Source organism: Hippocampus zosterae, chromosome 11 (assembly GCF_025434085.1).
Source record: "Hippocampus zosterae strain Florida chromosome 11, ASM2543408v3, whole genome shotgun sequence".
NCBI classification, from domain to species: Eukaryota; Metazoa; Chordata; class Actinopteri; order Syngnathiformes; family Syngnathidae; genus Hippocampus; species Hippocampus zosterae.
The window spans coordinates 12,515,991-12,529,916 of NC_067461.1; the positions used below are offsets into that span (position 1 = coordinate 12,515,991).

General features: G+C 41.2%; 1 protein-coding gene across 8 annotated transcripts in view; it reads left to right on the forward strand.

Moving 5' to 3' along the window:
* The window catches only part of pde10a (phosphodiesterase 10A), a 54,591-nt gene that overhangs the window by 38,308 nt on the left and 2,357 nt on the right, over positions 1–13,926 (forward strand). For 4 of the 8 annotated variants that reach the window (XM_052079595.1, XM_052079596.1, XM_052079599.1 and 1 more), the window contains 19 exons: positions 630–658; positions 1,526–1,649; positions 2,276–2,325; positions 2,429–2,569; positions 2,856–3,011; positions 5,909–5,959; positions 6,478–6,536; positions 6,695–6,746; positions 7,046–7,188; positions 7,389–7,481; positions 7,600–7,786; positions 8,996–9,138; positions 9,668–9,751; positions 9,839–9,989; positions 10,100–10,255; positions 11,323–11,495; positions 12,459–12,570; positions 12,656–12,736; positions 13,681–13,769. In XM_052079595.1, the coding sequence (XP_051935555.1) occupies positions 630–658; positions 1,526–1,649; positions 2,276–2,325; positions 2,429–2,569; positions 2,856–3,011; positions 5,909–5,959; positions 6,478–6,536; positions 6,695–6,746; positions 7,046–7,188; positions 7,389–7,481; positions 7,600–7,786; positions 8,996–9,138; positions 9,668–9,751; positions 9,839–9,989; positions 10,100–10,255; positions 11,323–11,495; positions 12,459–12,570; positions 12,656–12,736; positions 13,681–13,769 (2,074 nt within the window). The remainder of the gene's footprint in view (positions 1–629; positions 659–1,525; positions 1,650–2,275; positions 2,326–2,428; positions 2,570–2,855; positions 3,012–5,908; positions 5,960–6,477; positions 6,537–6,694; positions 6,747–7,045; positions 7,189–7,388; positions 7,482–7,599; positions 7,787–8,995; positions 9,139–9,667; positions 9,752–9,838; positions 9,990–10,099; positions 10,256–11,322; positions 11,496–12,458; positions 12,571–12,655; positions 12,737–13,680; positions 13,770–13,926) is intronic. The other 4 variants (XM_052079594.1, XM_052079597.1, XM_052079600.1 and 1 more) reach the window with 1 other exon arrangement.

The window sequence follows — 13,926 nt, forward strand, 5'->3', positions numbered from 1 at the left end:
ATTACTCCTTTAGATTTGTCTGCAGACTCCATGTCCTGTTGCACCAGGCTGCCTCTCACAGAATAGCCCGGGTACTACATATGTGACCTGACTTGACTTTAATTCACTCTATCCCTTCCCCTACAGAGGCAAATGAACCATGGTCCAGAGTTGTGAAATGTTTCGAGATTCTTCTTTGATAACGTTTTTCTATACGGCACCACAATGTTGGTACCTCTTTAGAAACAAAGAAGTCCCGTTGCCGCAGACTCAGTCCTTCAAGAACATTCCTCATGCCCTGGAAATAAAAAACATTTTTTTAGTTACCATTGGGCCCTAAAAAATAGCATTACTTACGTAGCAGTTGATATGTACTCCTTTAAGCAGAATTAGCATCCTAAATCCTAAATGTTGTGTGTAGGAGTGACTGGTAACCCGGGTAATGATTGCTCAAACGTGTCAATGACAGGAAAAAAAACAGCCATGCATATTAAAGACTGTGTGGGAAGGTGGAACTTAAACAGCAATGCAAGATGCAGTGAAACAAACTAGATTGAATGCCTGGTAATTTTATCCAACATACTAACTTGGTTGTCCTTGGTTTTGTATTGATTGCCGTTATATCTAATGTACTTATTTTCTCTTCACAGATGACACATCATCTAAAGAAATCAGCAGGGTATGTTTTGCCTCACTGTGAACAGATGTACTGTATATTTTCATATATTGAATGTACAGTGTGTGACATGGCACAATAGGCAAATACTTTGCAGGTTTTGTGTGCGTTCTCAGAATCTGGACTCTCAATCTGTTGTTAAATTGCATTTCCTTACCCTGTTAAAAGGCATACCGGTATGTTTATTGGCACAGACATAGCTGTCACCCGTGTAGACTGGACAGTTGGAAAAATGTCCCCATACCGAGCTTGCACCTTATTCTGACGCCTCTTTGCCCACTGGAATCACTATCTGAGTCCACTTAGTGGGGTGCATGACCTCAATAATGAAAGGGACTTACAAGCCATATGCGCAGAAAAAAATGAGGGTCCCTCAACCTTTCTGTGCGTCATCCATACGTCTGTGCAAACAGGATGTGGGTGGGTCGAATGGATCCCTAGAGGGAGGCTTTCTAGTGCGCCACTCTCCCTGCCGCGCCCCCATCCTCACCCTCCCTGCAGGAGCAGACATGACAGGTCTTTGGCCCTGTGCTAGCAGGAGGTCTGCCTGTTACATAAGTACACTTTTAAGATGAATGTGAGCATCAAAGCTCCAGAGCTCTTTCATCAGAACTGCGAGGCTTCGATGGCCTCCTCTCGGGATACAGGCGAGAACTAGAATGCAGTGATGAGGGAGCAGGGTAAGGGTGAGGAGACACATAATGCTGTGATGACAAGGTTCTCCTTTTGTGAATCGTGGGACAAGCCTACTTCATTCAACAAAAAAAGCAGCAAAAGGGAGCTTGGGGTTATTATTTTTTTTATACGTTTCATTACCGTTCACTCGAGGTGAATAGTATGGAAAGGAATTTTTTTGGTGTTTGTGTCCAGCAGTACCAGGATGCGAACATGCAGGGCGTGGTGTATGAACTCAATAGCTACATGGAGCAGCGCTTGGACACTGGAGGCGACAATAAGCTCTTGCTCTATGAACTCTGCAACATCATTAAAACAGGTACAAGGTTTGCATTAAAAAAAGTCAACTTTTACTATTGTTTCCACACCTCTAATAGACAGTGCGTCATCCACGTAAGAGAAATGTACGGTTCCTTTGGATACTTTCCCATCGATAAAAAAAGAAGAGTAGTAACTTTAAATAGCTCAGCTATTACTCAGACATTACAAAGTTAAATATGGAGGCCGTTTTCATTCTGTTGCCCACCTAAACAGCCGCACAAAAGCACGTACACAAGTTTTCACTGTTATTAAATTGCAGTAAGTGAGTTGCCTGTTCAGCATTCAGGCTGATTGCATGTTACGAGGCGATGGTGTCTTTTCTGCTCCAGTATTGACAGTGTTAAATTCAAATTTCTGAGACAACATTACCTGCGATTGGCTGCCAACCAGGCTTGAGTGTCTCCTGCCTGTCGCACAAAGTCAGCTGGAACAGGCTTCAGCTCACCAGCGACCCAAATGAAGTCAAGTGTTACCAAAAATGGATGAATGGATGGGTGATAACCACAATATAAGGATCTATCTATCCGAGTGACACTTCACCATCCTTGATACCGGTAGTCCATGCACTAATCTGTTCTGTTTCCACTATTTTATCTGATCATTGGTGTCCTCTTGTTCCTGCAGCAACAAAAGCTGATGGATTTGCACTTTACTTTTTGGGAGAATGCAACAATGTAAGTATGAAGCAATTAAGGTGATGCAATTTCTCAGCAAGTATAGTTTGGTGTTTGAGATTTTCTTCACACCTTGTCTTTTCTTTCCGTTGCTTCCAAACAGAGTTTATGTCTATTTACTCCAACAAGGACCAAGGATGGTCTCCCAAGCCTTGTCCCCTCTGGCCCCATCGCATTCGGGACAACCATTGCAGCTCATGTTGCCAAGACTCGCAAAACACTTTTAGTAGAAGACATCATGGGGGTACGGTTGTTGTCTGCCAACCCATAAAATTAGAGAGAATTTAGTATGAAAGGTGTAAGAACAAATGAGGCGCAATGTTATTATTAGATCTAGATCCTTTACCAGCAGTACCCACGGCCTTCTGTCAACATACTGTACAAACCATAAAAAAAACTACATAAAAATATTTTTGCCAAGATTTTGAAGTGGTTAAATCATGGGCTTAAAGTTTCCTAATATTGTCTCAAAAGGTCATAATGAGCGAAGAACTCTTTCTTAAATGACCTTCATTGTTCTGTGCGTTCAGGACGAACGCTTCCCAGATGGCACAGGGCAGGACTCAGGGATCCGTGTTCATTCTGTCTTGTGCCTCCCCATCCTTACTGCCATCGGAGACCTCATCGCCATACTGGAGCTGCGTCGGCACTGGGGAAAGGAGCCGTTTAACCTCAGCCACCAAGAGGTCAGTTCCACCTATAAAAAAAAAAAAAAAACACGTCAGATTGGAAAGACAGAACCGAGCCCCGGTGTGCACCCAAATCTGAAATTCAACTCTCGAAGGTGGCATTTGGATTTGTTTTTTTTTTTGTTTTTTTACGTTATGGGACTTTCTATGAAACAAAATATGGCGTACAATGCCAAGCGTAGACTAAAAACATGAGCTCTGTACAGTTTTTCCAAGAAACTATTATGTCTCACCAAATGTATTGATTACCTTGGGTAAGAGTAAATTTTCCCTGAATGTACTTTTGTTTCAGATTTTTTTTTTTTAATGTCTTTGCTTTTGTTCCTCGTATATCAGGATTTTAAGATATTTTCATTTTTTGGTTTTAACCCATTTAATCCCACCGGTCACATTTGTGAAGGACAACAATGCATTTCATTTGCACGGCTCTAATTTTTTTTATGACTGATTACTTAAAAGGGCTACCAATGACACCTGATTTTGACTTTTAAATGTCTGAGAAAAAATTGGGATTAAATGGGTTAAGTTTGACCTCTAAAATATTTTGCGATACAGATTTTACCAAGGATTGTATTTTAGAGGAATGATGTTTCAGAAAATAATTACAGTTGTTGCCTAATTCATAAATATTACGAAATATATTCAAATATTCAATCTTATTATGTTATTCTTATTATCATACTATTATTATAACATTTCAATTCAAAAACAGAGAAAATGACTTGCATCTATGATTTAAAAATGTAAAACTGTGTTGACAAGTGTTATTTAAGGTCACAACCCTCGTGCACTATTTAAAACGAAAGATTCTGTACTCAAACCCCCTCTGCCTACTTGCTCGGATTCTTCAGCCGAGATGTGCAACAGATTCCTTCAGTTCTTTATTGATAAGGTCTCTACAGCTAGGATTCCGGTCCCAAATACCGCATCTGACCCCTCTGTCCATGTTCCATGTTCAGCTGTCCTAAATTCTTTTGATACTGTGTCCTTGGCGCTTTTGGAGGATGTAGTTCGCCAGACGAAGCCATCTGGCTCCCCTTGCGACTCTCTTCCCCCACGCTTCTTTCAGGAGGTTCTCCCGAGTGTTGGTGCATCGGTCTTGGATATCATCAACAGCAGCCTTTCTTCTGGTGTAGTTCCCCAACAGTTTAAACATGCTGTGGTCCAACCCTTGATCAAGAAACCTGGTCTTGATCCAGATGAGCTGTCAAGTTACAGACCCATTTCCAAACTGCCTTTCATTTCCAAAATTCTGGAAAAAGTGGTGCACATGCAGTTGAAACTTTTCTTGGATGAACATAACATCTTGGAGGTCTTCCAGTCAGGTTTCAAGACGATGCATAGCATGGAGTCAGCCCTGTTACGCGTTTCTAATGACATCCTCCTGGCAAATGACTCTGGAGACCACGTGTGTCTGGTTTTATTGGACTTAACTGCAGCATTTGATACAGTGGATCACAGTATTCTGCTGACTCGTTTGCAGCACTTGGTGGGCATTGGCGGGAGTGCTCTTGATTGGTTTAGGTCCTATCTAGCTGACAGGACCTTTTGTGTCAGCCTTGGCTGCTCTGAATCACGCACTGCTCCCCTGTCATGTGGTGTTCCACAGGGCTCAATTCTGGGGCCTCTGCTGTTCTCGCTGTATCTGCTCCCATTGGGTTCCATCTTAAGGAAACATGGTATTCCTTTCCACTGCTATGCAGATGACTGCCAGATCTATGTCCCACTGAGCAAGAAAGACACCTTCTCATTAAGGCCACTCCTATCCTGCCTGGAAGAAATCAAAACCTGGATGGCACAAAATTTCTTGAAGTTCAACGAAAAGAAGACAGAGGTGATATTGTTTGGCCCCAGTGGACCTTGTACATTCCATCCTGTAGACTTGGGCCCCCTATCTCCTTATCTGAAATCAACGGTCTCAAACTTGTCCCAAGTTTGAGACCGTTAAACTGGACAGTGATTTCAAACTCGATCGGCAAATTGGTGCCGTTGTTAAATCCAGCTTCTTTCACCTTAGACAGCTGGCCAAAATAAAACCTTTCCTCTCACATGAACACTTTGAGACAGTAATTCATGCCTTTGTCACATCCCGGCTCGATTACTGCAACGCCCTGTACTTTGGAGTCAGCCAGTCCTCCATCAAGCGCCTTCAGCTGGTACAGAATGCCGCTGCTCGCCTCTTGACTGGTACTCGTAAGAGGGAGCATATAACTCCTACTTTGGCATCCCTTCACTGGCTCCCCATTCATTTTAGAATTATTTTTAAGATCCTCCTCTTTGTTTTCAAATCTCTGAATAATCTCGCGCCACCTTACCTCTCTGAGCTCATACGCCCCTACACCCCTGCCCGGCGCCTCAGGTCTGTGGACCAGTCTTTGCTAGACGTACCAAGAACTAAACTGAGGCTCAGAGGGGATCGAGCCTTTTCTGTTGCTGGTCCATCTCTCTGGAATGACCTCCCACTGAACATTCGGCAAGCCTCCTCGCTGCCCATCTTTAAAGCCCTCCTCAAAACTCACTTGTATTCTTAGGCGTTTGACTCAGCATGACTTAGATTTGCTCTTGATTTTACTGCTTGGTGCTTTCTACCGCCTTATTACTTATTACTTATTACTGATTCGTCTTACTGTTTATTGTATATGTTAAATCGCTCCATGTACAGCACTTTGTATGCAGCGATGGCTGTTTGAAAGTGCTCTATAAATACTGTTGACTTGACTTGACTTGACTTGACTTAAGTCCATGTTTTCCTATACTTTTACGGGTACTCACCTAAAAATATAAAAGAAATAAATAAATGGGATATAAAATGTTATATATATACCTGTATGTATATATGTGTGTGTGTGTGTGTGTGTATATATATATATATAAGTTGGACTTTTATTTTTCAGGTTGCAACAGCAAACTTAGCCTGGGCGTCAGTTGCCATTCATCAAGTACAGGTGAGCAAATGTCCACAGGGACCTGTGCACACTGTTGCAAATGCTGTACACTCCAATGTACTTGACTTGTTTGGGAATAAGGTGAATGCTGACATGCCCAGTTGTAATGATGTGAGCGCCATTGTTTGTTCTGGATATGCACTGCTGTTTTTAATAGAGAAATCCACTGTGTACTTGAAGGGGTTACGACCGGGCCCTATCCAATCAGCTAAGCTGTAGATTCAACAAACAGGTCTCCGGGGACGTCATTATAGCTTCGGCAATGTTTTTATGTGAAGTCATAGCATAACACCTAAGAGAAGTAGTGTCCCACAGCAGGACTGGCCACAGTGGGCCTCTGAACCTCTGTGAGCTGCATAGGACTGCAGCGCACGGCACTCTTCGGCTGGGTGCTTGCTGGAAAACACTGTCGCTAGACAGACATGTTGGCCTGTTTGGAGTACAAGCAAGATGCTGCAAGTGTACTTTGGGAAATGCGTGAGTTCACGTATGACCTGACCTACTTCTTCTTCTTCTAGGTTTGCCGAGGTCTCGCCAAACAGACTGAGCTCAATGACTTCCTACTAGATGTGTCAAAGTAAGAGTTGCTCCTGTTTTGACAACACCATCCAGTAATTTAGCTTCAGCATTAGCACAAGCTAAAAGTGCTTTCTCCCTGGGGGAAAAAAAACTTTAAATTTATGTCTTGAATGTTTTGTCAAACATTTCAATGTATCATTTCTTCTCTTCTCACAGAACATACTTTGATAATATTGTGGCAATAGATTCTCTACTTGAACACATTATGGTAAGTGGGATTTTTGTTTACTTCACAATTTGGTATTTTTATCTTAGATTTTTCACAAATCTTTCATTATTGGTCAGTCCACATGCGCGTGCGTGTTATTTTTTTAATTTTTTATTTTTACAAATTATTGGCCAATCAAAACTGCTGAAAATGGCTTTGCTGAAGAAATGTTAAGGGTTGAACAACCAATGGGAATCTCCTGAGAAGTGACGATTTTGGAAAATACAAAGATTCCACCTGACGGCAGCAATATCCATCATCATGTCATGTCGAGTTGGTCTAATTTGCTTTCTTTGCAGATATATGCAAAAAACCTGGTGAATGCCGACAGGTGTGCACTCTTCCAGGTAGATCAAAACAACAAAGAACTGTTTTCTGACCTGTTCGATATTGGTGAGGAGAGAGAAGGCAAGCCAGTCTTTAGGAAAACCAAAGAAATTAGGTGTGTAAAGTCAACTTTCTGCCATCTTCAGCGAAAAAGTCAAGGTTGTCTATTTCATCTTGGTTTTGATGAGGAATTTGTGAATGGTGTATTTGAACTTCAACATATTCATGAATCTTTGCCTGTTTGTGTTTGTATGATCAATCGGATAATGAATTTGTAATGTTCATGGGCTGCTCCCATTTCATACGTCCATGCAGGTTTTCTATAGAGAAAGGAATAGCTGGTCAAGTGGCTCGGACAGGGGAAGTCTTAAATATCCCAGATGCCTATGCAGACCCGCGGTTTAACCGGTACGCACCCTAAGCACTTGGCTCGACTTCATTTTCATGAAAAACGTCATCCCTTTCAACACACCGTCAACCTGTGGGCTAAACTGACTTTGTGATATGATTGGCTCTTATTTGACAGAGAGGTGGACCTCAAAACAGGTTACACTACGCGGAACATCCTGTGCATGCCCATCGTGAGCAGGGGGACTGTTATCGGAGTGGTGCAGATGGTGAATAAGTTAAGCGGTAGTGCCTTCACTAAAACAGATGAGAACAACTTCAAGATGTTTGCTGTCTTCTGTGCCCTGGCCTTACACTGTGCAAATGTGAGTCAGTGAACAAATACGCTCATTTACAACAACATCACGTTATCTATAAAAGGTTCATTTACAGAAAACAGTCATGATGAGGAGATATGACTCCCATGTGGGACTGTTTATTTGTATTGGACTGTGATTTGAATGAGTGAGTTAAGATGCTCTTTGGTCTAGACCGGGGATCGGCAACATGCGGCTCCTGAGCCGCATGCGGCTCTTTAGTGACATCTAGTGGCTCCATGGAGCTTTATAAAAATGTTTGAAAATGGAAACATATGTTGATAGTAGGCTAATACAGCTCAAATAGATACAGATAAATGTTGCAGCTCCGAGAAAGAGAGCTGTGGTGTAGGTTTTTTAAAACGTACACTTTACTTATGCTTTTCAGTTTCAACAAACACAGACAAATCTGCGTCCGACTCTGTGCCTTCTCTCTTCTCGTTCGACTCGAGAGGCGTCCAAAAACAGCCTGCAAAAAACTGAAATTCATGATCACTTCACCGACACTAAGAAATGCGAAAATAATGCACAAAAAAAAAATAAAGTAAGGAAATCACAAAATAAATTCTATGGGAGCATTTGTGAACACACAACAAAGGAATAAATAACAAACAATTCTGAGACAGTCCAGTCTCCTGCATCCATACAGCAAGCATTTCCTTCATTGTAAGTTTTATAGAAGGCTTTTATTTTTTTGCGGCTCCAGACATGGTTTTTTTTGTTTTTTTTTTGTCCATTATGGCTCTTTCAACATTTTGGGTTGCCGACCCCTGGTCTAGACTGTATGGACAAAAGCATCACTGCACCTGTTTCATTATACCAGCAGGATGATAAAATGGAGTCAGCTGGAACACCTTCTGGAGTGTATGGAAGGTTTTGCTCATTTGGCCACACAATCTCAAACATTATCAAAGTTGTCCAACTATGCCTTTAGGTACCATGCCGAAACAGTCAAACTGTTCCCACATTAAAACTGACTCATTCGAAATATGTTGCTATGATTCCGGAAGAAGAAAAGGGTTTAGCCCAAACACTGATTAATCGCAATACTTTTTTGCAAGTACTGTAAAATGGAATTTTCAGGAAGCTTGTGCCAATAGCCTTTTTCAGATGATTGTATTTTCTTCATTATACTTTTCTGGTTGATGTTGCGCTTGCTGAGTGTCTTTCTTAAAAAAAAACTTTTCTGTGACTTTCTCGTATGTGTCTTGTGTCTAGATGTACCATCGAATTCGCCACTCTGAATGCATTTACAGAGTGACAATGGAAAAACTGTCTTACCACAGCATCTGCACCTCAGAAGAATGGAAAACACTCACTCAGCTCAACCTTCCCACTCCCATTTATAAAGAGATCGAAATGTGAGTCTTGCAATGCTTTATGGGCTTCACCTCATGACCCCTGCGCAAATGTATTAGTCGTACCCTGTTTTTTTTCACCTTATACTTGTTGGGATTTTTTTCAATAAAAACACACTTTGAGAAACAAACAAAAATGTATTTATTCCTAGCGAAAATGCATTGGACAAAATCATCGTTTAAACACCCAAAGGTTTTCCAAAAACAAACACTGATAAGCCTTACAGTAAATGTAGCAATTGGTGTATCCGTTTACGTCATAACCAAGACACAGGAGGAACCGGTAGTCTCGACTCTCTCAACTTGGAAATCCCCCAACTCTTCACATCTCCAAAACACAAACTTGTATAGTTTCAGTGTTTTGAGACCGTTTAGGAGTCCGAAATACTTGAGTATGTCGCAACCAAAACAATTACATGGATGCTGTTTGGTTTGTGCTTTTAACAACACTTCTTGGGAAAAGTGTACAATAGAGCAACCAGGACCGTTTAACTGACCCGCCCAGTAAAATTCACTCCTCTTCCTCGTCCAGGTTTCACTTTGACATCAATCCCTTTGAGGAGATCTGGCCTGCAGTTTTCATCTACATGGTTCACAGCTCCTGTGGAAAGACCAGGTAAGGGTACTGCAGAGCTGTTAAGGTGGCAGTCTCTGATTATAAGGTCATTTTATATTTGTTCATCCCCATTTTCGCTTGGTGTAGCTTTGAGCTGGAGAAGCTTTGTCGATTCACCATGTCTGTACGCAAGAACTACCGGCGTGTGCCCTACCACAACTGGAAGCACGCTGTGACCGTGGCCCACTGTATGTATGCCATCCTACAGAAGACCCCTGGGACCTTCACAGAGCTAGAGGTCCGCTGCTCATTGGGTCACCTTTTAATAGAAACAATAATGAATGAAATAGCATGATATGAGTATGTAGTGTGTAAAAGGAAAAAAAAAGGATTTTTTTCCTTTTACAGAAGAAGGGACTCTTGGTAGCCTGTCTGTGTCATGATCTGGACCATCGAGGATACAGCAACACTTATCTGCAGAAGTTTGACCACCCTCTGGCTGCTCTCTACTCCACCTCTACAATGGAGCAGCATCACTTCTCTCAGACTGTCTCCATTTTGCAGGTAGAGCTCCACGATGCAATACCAACTTTGTCTCCGGTCGGAATTTCTACAGTTCCAGTGGCACAGCTCAGGAGCCCCTGTATGGGCGGTTCTGGAAACCAGACCTTATAAGTGGTGCTGTCCATCATACAGGGCAGTACAGTTGCAGTTGCCGATTCGATTTTTCAACAGCAAAATCTAAAATAATAACGATGGAAGATGCAGACCTAAAAATCATCATCACTGTCGGTACGCATAGAACAGTGGTCCTCAACCGCCGGGCTGCTGACCGCACAGATAAAAGGATTAAAAAAACCTGCAGTGATTATAGTTTGTTCATTGTCTCAGGCTGAAAAAAAAATATTTTGAAAAGTGAATGGATACTCGCTGGAATTTGAAAAGTGAACGGATTCTCTCCATTACAAGTGTCTATGACGGTTTCTTAACATGTGAAGATGCTACTATAATTGTCTCGTACCACTTAACACTAACATTAAACACACAAGCTCGCAAAATGATTAAAAAACAGCTTCGCACCACATGTGGTGATAGGCTCTTCATTTGGCATTATTGTAGGTTATGTTTTCAGGCACTCTATATTTGTTCTGTGGTGCCTTATGTTGGTGCATTTCAGGAGGAGGATGCTTATATCGTTCCATAAACATGTGGCTTCACATGTATTGTTCTATTTCCAAAATGCCCCAGTTTTGTGTTGCTCTTACCATTCATAATGCACTTTCTATTTGTTCTCAATGGTGTCTGTTGCATGTTTAAGAGTTACCAGTCACCATATTAAACTGTTGTTATTAGCCTTGTTATGGTGCTGGTGCTGCTTGTAAAGGACCATAAAAATTCACAGAGGATTCACCTTCACAGATTATTCAACAATGACTCTGCAAACGCATACAGGTGTATCGCAGCAAGGGCAAACAGCCTCAAAGGGCACTTTTGTTTTCGCGAAGCACTTGGACAAACGGTCAACAGATCCGTGATGGTTAAAAATCTTGTTAATCTCTTGTAGTCTAGCTGAAGTGAACGCCTCATAAGTGGAGCCTTTGCTTTTTTATTGATCTCTTTGTTTCTCATAGCTGGAAGGGCACAATATTTTCTCCAACCTGAATTCCAGCGAGTATGAGCAGGTGCTAGAGATCATCCGAAAGGCCATCATCGCCACCGACCTGGCCCTTTACTTCAATAACCACCAGCAACTGTCAGAGCTTCTCACCTCCGGTGATCTCGACTTCAACAACCACTCACACAGGTGAGACTACACCGTGGAGGCTAGAAAACCTTGAGGCTTTGAAGTTGTAATATTTTGTGTCCAACGTCCGAAGAATGCTCACACACCTTTTTTAAACTAGTGCTTTGGGTATATAATTAACTCATTCACTCCCAAAGACGTCTTTTCAGACTTGGTCTAACATTGACTGGTACTGAATGAGTTTGACTGACTGACCATAATTCAGTAGTTTATTTACATTACATCGTCAGAATATATTGGCACACAAGCAGCATGGTGAAAAAAAATGCTTATCACATCTGTCTCACAGTCACACGATCTTGGTTTGAACTGACATCGGAACATCTCTGTGTGTTATGCTCATGCTCGCGTGGGTGTTCTCTGGGAATTCATTTTGCTCCCACATCCCCAACATAAGCTGCTACGGTTAAGTACAGACGACATTTCTCATAGTTGTCAAGATATAACATTTTGCAATGTTATATACTTCCTTTTCATGAAATTGTAACTTTACAATCATTTTGTGAATCTCTTCGACAAAGCAATAGCAATTTTCATATGATTTCTTGCCTAAAGAGTGAGAGCTATAATGTGCAATCATCTTGATTTTGGAAAAGTATATTCATCCATATTGCTGGATTTTAATGATTTTCTTTGAGAATAATAAACAATGAATTGAATTGAAATGAATTGAATACAACTTTATTATCAAATGAGTTGAGTTACACACAGACTCCCGAGCAGGAATTGCGCTAGCGGAGGCTATGGACCCGTTAGAAATCTGTGGAGGCCCAGATATAACATTAACATTTTATTTGATGTTGTAAAATATGTTTATACATTATTTTCTCAGCCCCTGTATGTATCAGTCAAGCCCCCCATTTAGCCCCGGGAGAGAAAAAAAAACATGCTGCAGCTGTCCCTGAACACTAGTGAACAGTATATTAGCACTTAAGGCGATAACGTAGCTTTGCTCTCCTCCAGGGACCGTGTGATTGGTCTGATGATGACAGCATGTGACCTGTGTTCTGTAACTAAGCAGTGGCAAATCACACGACTCACAGCCAATGACATCTATGCTGAATTCTGGGCCGAGGTACAACATCAGTCAAGTTTAGAATCATGTGCTTTGTTATTTTAGAAACGTATGCCATCTGTACTTCGTTTTTGGTTTGCCACAGGGAGATGAGATGAAGAAGATCGGGTTGCAGCCCATCTCAATGATGGATCGAGACAAGAAGGATGAAGTCCCTCAAGGCCAAGTAAGACCACGAGTTTCACTCACTATACAGATTCCATCGCTTTATAGTTAATATCTTATAATCGTCGTGTCTTTTGAATGGACATTTAAAATTCCGTTGCATCCAGAGGGGTAATTGTATCCCACCAGCAAATAATGCCTATGCCTTTTATCCTTTTCATTTGCAGAACACGCATCATGATTGTATTTCAAATATTGTACATTACCATATAGTACGTTGCACTTGAGATATGCACATTTGCCCCAAAAAATCTTCTACAATCCAGATTTTTTTTAATTCTATTAGGCTCAAAACTATATTGATTTTGTTTCATTACTCTAAACTACCAGGGTGACCCAAAAAGATGCGTACCCATATTTTATTCGATAAAAAATCCAAACTGAATCTGTACACTCTGGTATGATTTTGTTGCAAAATAGATCTCCAGGGAGAATATCTTCTGCTGATTTGTCCAAGACATTTTTGGGGCAACTATAGCTAAAAACAATCATCCATAGGTTCACCTTTCACGTCCTGCAACAGAAAAAACATTCGTTAAAAATTTGATTTTTTTATCGAATAAAATATGGGTACGCATCTTTTTGGGTCACCCTTATTTAGCACAACTGTCATCAACTTTTGTATTGGAATGTGTGAGAAATTTAGATGTCCTGTGTGATACATTGTAGCCATCTATAACTATGTATTTCTTGTTACTGTATCATCATTTGCAAGTTTGTTGAAGTGAAGAAACCACCCGTAGAAGTAATAAATAGTGTTCGGGAGAGATGAGATGATGCTGCAATATTCTTACAACTATAACTTTATTTGTTGATAACTCAGTAAAGTTTTTTTTTCATTAACCTTGAAAGTGCCATATGGACAGGCGACATTTTTTGCAGCTGCCTCAAAGTCCGTTATACTTTTAATCGGTGTAATAATTTCTAATTATTCTCCATTTTTAGGTGGGATTCTACAATGCTGTAGCAATTCCATGTTATACGACACTAGCTGACCTTTTCCCTCCATCCAGTCCACTTCTAAAAGCGTGCAAGTAAGGATCCTGTCAGAAACGTATTTTCATAGCCTGTAAAGTGATTTAAATGTACAGTAGATGTGACTGTGAATGGTTGTTTGACTACATGTACCCCGTGATTGGCTGCTGACCAGTCTGGGGTTATACCAAAGTCAGCTTGGAACAGAATGAGGAA